The sequence below is a fragment of the Amblyomma mixtum genome, chromosome 3 (assembly GCF_055824585.1).
Source record: "Amblyomma mixtum isolate Tamu chromosome 3, ASM5582458v1, whole genome shotgun sequence".
Lineage (NCBI taxonomy): Eukaryota > Metazoa > Arthropoda > Arachnida > Ixodida > Ixodidae > Amblyomma > Amblyomma mixtum.
Genome location: NC_143014.1, coordinates 78,554,644 through 78,561,295, shown reverse-complemented (window position 1 = coordinate 78,561,295; position 6,652 = coordinate 78,554,644). Strand labels below are relative to the sequence as shown.

Genomic DNA, 6,652 nt, shown 5'->3' with positions numbered 1-6,652 from the left:
CAGACTTGAGGATCTACATTTACGTCACTAGAAATAATCAGTGTGAACTGCTACGAAATCGCATTTCGACCTAAAAGCAGCGCTAGAAGTCTCGATCGAGTGCGCGCCTCGCTGACTTCTCAGAGCGATGTTCAAATCCAGCGCGCAGGCTGCTAGGTCACGTGGCAGGACGAAGCTGCTGCACCAATCAAAGCCACAGTCAACAATAGCTTTGGGCAGGAGCCAGCTAAAGCCAATGGCCAACGTCAGTCCAGAGCCGGTGTTCGGTCCTTGTTACGATGCCGCGTGTGTTTGCTAAAAAATAGTACAGCTGTTCGATATGAAAAGTCACATTTTATGAGTGCGTGAACTGTGCTCATCGTCGCGATCGCATGAATGAGGACGGATTGATGGACTGCTGGCCCTCACGATCAGGTGCGGAACTGGTTCTACGTTGTCGAGTGCACCGTGGCAGCTTTGTGCCGTTTAGGAACGCTTCATAAGACTCTTACCAGCCCTATAGCTTTAGTTCTTCAGCACGGACATGGACATTGTAAATTTTCTTTGTTGAAAGAGATTTCAAGCAGACGCAACTGCTCATCGAAGAGCCTTGCGGAATCCATCGAAAGGGGTGTTACAATGGAAGACATTATCAAGTCGCCTAACGATATCAGACAGTACCGGGTGATTACTCTGGAAAATGGCCTCACCGCACTGCTGGTTTCAGACCACAAAACGCGTCCACATTCTCCAATGTCTTGCTCTTCGTCTAGACATTCTTCAACCTCGTCATCGCCAGCGAGCTCAAAGAAGATGAGCCATGACTGCGTGACCGTCGCAGAAGAGCTGCCAGAAAATTGTTTTGAGGCCGCACAAGTGGCCGCCCTTCCTAAGATTAGCATTGCATCTTCGATAGCAAACTACCTGAATGCCACCAAACACGAGGACCCTCCGCAAGCCAAAAGTGCCCATGACCAACCGCCAGAAAGGAACGCTGAGCTTTGCTCTGGGTCATCAAGCCGGCCGCAGTCGTCGGAGTGCCCGTTTTCAGACGATACTTCCGACGAGAGTATGAGTGATGACGACGTAAGTTGTCAGGGCAGTGAAAGTGAAGCCGAAAGTGATGCTCAGTCTGGACACCATTCTCGGGCTGATAATAAGCAGCAGAGTAATGCGAGGAAAGAAAAAATGGCAGCTGCTGCTCTGTGTGTTGGTGTGGGAAGCTTCCATGAACCCGATCAGCTACAAGGGCTGGCACACTTTCTTGAGCATATGGTCTTTATGGGCAGCACCAAGTACCCACGAGAGAATTACTTTGATGCCTTTCTTAACAAACATGGAGGCAGTGACAATGCTTACACAGAATGTGAAAGGACAGTCTACAAGATGGAAGTGCACCAGAAACATCTGCATCGAGCATTGGACATATTTGCCAATTTTTTTGTGTCCCCATTATTAAGAAAGGAAAGCATGGAAAGGGAGCTGGAAGCCATTGACAATGAATTTCAGCTGGTGCTTCCTTCCGATACTTGTCGTCTCCAGCAGTTACTTGGTAGCATTGCCTGTGAAGGACACCCCATGAAAAAATTTATGTGGGGCAACACAAATTCTCTGAAAAACGTACCAGAAAAGGATGGCACAGATGTTCATGCGGCGCTACGTACATTTTTTGAGAAATACTACCGCCCTTCACAAATGACCCTCGCTGTCCAATCAAGGCATTCGTTGGATGATCTCGAGCATATGGTCAAGGAGATATTTTCTGCAATGCCAACGCGGACACCTTCAGTGGAACTTACAAGCTTTCCCATTTCCGAGCCATTTCCAATGGAAGAGTTCACCAAACTGTATAAAGTGCAGCCAGTGAAGAAAGTCAACAATGTGTCTATCACTTGGGCTTTGCCATCCTTGCTTCACGAGTACAAAACAAAGCCGTTAGAATATATTTCTTATGTTGTAGGACATGAAGGTGTTGGTAGCATATTGGCCTACCTACGGGAGAGATCGTGGGCCCTTGGCCTTGTTGCTGGAAATGAAGGATCTGGATTTCATCACAACACGACTTGCTCCTTATTTAACATAACAATCTCCCTGACTGAAGAAGGCCTGAAAAATGTTGAAGAAGTGCTTACTGCTGTTTTTTCTTTTGTAGCCATGGCTAGGCAAGTAGGGCCTGTTAAGAGTATCTTTGACGAAATACAAACAGTGGCTGATAACAACTTTCGCTGGTGTGAAGAGGAAAGTCCATTGGACTATGTTGAACGCCTGTGTGCAAACATGCAGCTTTATCCACCACAGCATTATCTATCTGGTGAAACATGCCTTTTTGAGTATGACCCTGTGTTGATTCAAAAGTGCCTGGATGAACTCATTCCCCGCAGAGCTAACATCATGATCATCTCTTGTCGTTACCAAAAGCAAGGCATCTGCTCTCTGAAAGAACCATACCTTGAGACTCCATACTGCACACAAGAGGTTCCACAGGAGTGGTTTTCAGCTTGGTCCAACATTGTGCCTGACCCATACTTCGAGGTACCTCAGCGAAACAAGTATATTGCCTCTGACTTCTCTCTCAAGGAGGAGAATGAGCACCAATCAGATTTGCCGATCAAACTGCATGAGGATCAGCGATATCGCCTGTGGTACAAGAAGGACACTAAGTTTAATGTGCCGAAAGCCTGCGTGTACTTTCAGCTCATATCTCCAGTTATGTATGTCTCTGCTGAAAATGCTGTCCTTATGGACCTCCTGTGCGACATATTGCTCCAAAACATGAGTGAAGAAACCAACGCAGCTGTGTGCGCAGCCCTGGACTTCACTATATCAGTTAATGAGAATGGGCTCATTATAAAGGTTCTGGGCTTCAATGAGAAGTTGCCAGTACTCTTCTATGTTATTTTGCACCATCTAGCTCATTTTGAAGTGAAACAAGAGCTGTTTGATAACATCAAAAAGCATCTGCACAAACGGTACTACAATTTGTTTATGAAGCCAGCACACCTTTGCACAGACACTCGATTCTCTATTCTTCAGCAGTGTCACTGGTCAAACATAGAGAAGCGAATGGTTATCAAGGACGCAACTGTCTCTACTCTGCTGCGTTTTGTGGAGCAGTTCAGGAAGTGGCTCTTTCTTGAAGGCCTTGTTCATGGAAACCTTACTGCATCTGAAGCTATCGCTTTGGCTGAGCTTGCTGTTGGGAAGCTGTGTTGCACACCTCTTCCACCTTGCATGATACCAGATTCTAGAGTGATGCAAATTCCACTTGGAAATTATTATTGCAGAGTTGCATCATTTAACATTGAAGACCACAACTCAATGATTGTGAACTATTATCAGCTCGGTCCCGGAAGTGTTAAGCAGCATACACTTGCAGAGCTGATGATTGACTTCATGGAGGAGCCATGCTTTGACATCTTGAGAACCAAGTCACAACTAGGATATGATGTCAGCTGTTCAAATCGGAACACTAATGGTATTGTTGGGTTTACCGTCGGAGTGTGTTGTTCTGCAGAAAAGTTTACCTGCTCATATGTTGATGAACAGATTGAGCTGTTTCTTTCTATGTTTGCTAAAAAAATTTCCGAGCTCACCCAGGAGGAGTTTGCCACACAAGTTTCGTCACTAATAAAACAGAAGAGCTGTTCCGACCTGTATCTTCAGGAAGAAGCTGACAGGCACTGGGGAGAGATAGTTGCTTTCGATTACCTCTTTGATCGTCTGCAGCGAGAAATTGACTTTCTGAAAACATTGACCCTTGAGGAATTCAAAGACTGGTGTAAACTGTTCCTCCCATTGAATCACTCTGGAGAGCCTCATCGACGAAAACTCTCAATTCAGATTGTGGGTTACGGAGAAGCAGCAATTGCAGAGTCAAAGCCTTTTGGGTGTCAACTGCCTCATTCTTCATCATCAAGCACTGGTGACATCCAGAATACACCATCTGAAAGCAAAGCACTTTCCTTCCAACTATGCATTGAGCGCATGCACAACATCCACCCATGGAGGCATCCTAAGCGTTCCCATGACCAGAACAGCACTGAAGAGACAAGCAGTGAAGATCTAGCTTACAGCTTGCAGTTTCTTGAGTCAGTGGTTGGAAAAGAAGATGTATCATACATAGGTGATGTGACAGTGTTCAAGCAAGGTCTAGCTGTGTACCCACTTTGTAGGGTGAAGTCATGAAGCTGTTACTGTGAACATTCCTCTGCATGGTGCTTTTGTAGTGCAGTGCTACTTGTGCGAGTGCTACTGAAATGTGCTGCAGCCTTTGGTGCGCATCATGGCTTGCCTGAAGCTTGATCTTCCTTTTGCATTGAAGCCACATCTAGGCGGTGCAGTTATTTTTCACTAACAGCTTTTGAATTTTCTTGCATAGCATTGCTTCATACAGTGCAAAATCTAATTACTTGTGCCACTTGAAATGGCACCCTTGTTGATTGATGTGCCTTTTAAAGTAATCTGCTGAGGACCTAAAGCTGTAGCTCAGTCTTTTGAAATGCAATTTCTTGAGCTGCTTTATGCCCGAGAAAATCTGCAAAGACACAACGAGTATATTAGTGACAATAAATGGTATCCTGAAAGCAACACCGTCTTTTTCTAGAACAGATGCCAACGGCTTGTGTTCAAATGTATTGTTATGACCAGCCAAAATTTTTGCTCTTGCATTGCATTGTGTGCAAACTTAAGGGAAAAGGTCAAGAACTTTTGTGTGTTGGATACACTGCTTCTTGAATAATTTGATTCAGAAGATAGATACAAGTAGCCTTACCAACAGTAGGTGGTAAGTGAAGAAACTGCAAAGGCTCATTTTTCTACTTGTGTAGAACTCAAAAACTCAATCAACTTATCATCCAAATGTAAATACTGGAGAGATGCTAAAACGCGATGTGTGCATAAGACTGTATGCAAACACACTCTTGTGGTTACATCCTGTCCACTGCCAGCAAAAGTGTGTTTGTAGGCCTCCTTGTACAATTGTCCATAGAAGCTTCTTTTGGGGGCAACAGACCACCTTCCAGGAACCAGACCACCCTTTTTCCTGTCATGTGAGGAGTCGCTGCTATTTGTGGACAAGACTTATTTTCCACAAGGATCACAGACGGAGACTTTTGCAATGACAATTGGAAATAACTTCGAACCATTGGCAACAATAGACTCATACCTAGTGCCAGTGCTGCATTGAATGATTGAAAAAGCACATGCACAAAGCATGTCTTCCTGGGATATGGTGACAGCTCCTGAGGCTGAGCTATAACAAGTACCTTGTATTTAAGTGCTTGCTTTCTTAATTTTCTGACAGTAACTTTGCATGTTGCCCTTATTTTGTGATCTTTTGCAGACATACTCTGAGCTGCATAATCATAGTTATTTAAAGCTCCTAAACAAATGGTCTGCTTATGCTAAGGTCTGGCTCACCAATTGCATCACTTACTTGGCCTGCATGGTGCAGTACCATGCTTCATAATGAATCCTACCTACTCAACATATTTCAGTGTTGATGCATCATGCTAGCTAGAAGATTGTTCAAAACGTTCGCTCCTTTCTTTGTGAGAGGCATGCTCTGAGGCACTGCTTTGGAATAGATTTGTAGAGCGGACAAGTCGGATGCTTGGAAAAGATTTATAGATCCCAAACAATTGTTTAGGCAAGAAGCAGCGCATGAATATGTTGAATTTTTTAATTGCATTGTTGAAGTTGGATATGCACAGACAAAGGACACTGTTTTGCCTAAGTGTGAGTGGTAGTACTTGCTTTTCTTGTGTAATGCTCGTGATTCGTTTGTAACTTTGTCAGGCAAAGTGGACACTGCTCCATAGGCTGAACAAGAGAAATAGAATAGGCATTCATTTTTGAAGCTGGTGCTCAGATAGCTGCTTAGGTCTTTGCTCATTCAGTCAACATCTGTTCATTTGAAATTGATTAGCATTAGTCTTTTTTTTTATTGCGACCAGGTTCACAAGTCCCTACTGGTAGCCATGCCTCTGTGTGGGGAGAAGAGCTCGTTGTTTCGAGTTTGCAATGCTAAATACTGAGTAATTTTAACTGTACAGAATTGCCGAAGTGCAGTTTACTATCACTACTGATCGTGCAAAATGCGCCGACAAGGAAACTTCGTGTAACAAGTTGTGGAACATACATCAGCAATCAATCCATTTGAACTGAGCTCTCTCCAATACGTCTCCTACCGCACCCACAGACAACCACAGAGAAAAAAATACGGCTGAGCTGGACGTAGTGCCACGTCAGATGTGGCATGAAGAGAGAGACCATTAGAGGGGCGCCAAAACGTCTTCATTACGATTATATATACATATGTCTTTGGGATAACTGAGGTCTCCATGACTACAAGAATCACTCAGCACTGTCGGTTCCACAAAGGGTAAACTGAAACAAGATAGATTACAATATTCATGACATTGGGCTGTTCTACAAGAAAAGTGTAAACTGAGGTCGACATGGCAGATTGTCAGAAGAATGTTGTTAAATGCCTTTCTCCCTGCCATCCCTCTCTCCTCCTTCCCATCTGAAAGAAAAAAAAAGGCTACATCTGCATCATACGGGCATTGGGGATGAAGTTGCAAGTACCGCAGTTGTCATGGCTCGAGGCAGGTACTCTAGAAAGGGCATGCCTTCTGGGCCATCATCTGCTCTGGAGAACTGGAATAAGGAT

The 6,652-nt window shown here is 44.3% G+C and overlaps 1 protein-coding gene across 1 annotated transcript; it reads left to right on the top strand.

The window, feature by feature from the left end:
- The first annotated feature begins 220 nt into the window (after nucleotides 1–220).
- On the top strand, nucleotides 221–4,566 carry Nrd1 (Nardilysin). Its single transcript, XM_089579827.1, has one exon. It carries the CDS (start codon nucleotides 619–621, stop codon nucleotides 4,162–4,164), a length of 3,546 nt encoding a protein of 1,181 aa, XP_089435953.1. The 5' UTR covers nucleotides 221–618; the 3' UTR covers nucleotides 4,165–4,566.
- The last annotated feature ends 2,086 nt before the right edge of the window (nucleotides 4,567–6,652 follow it).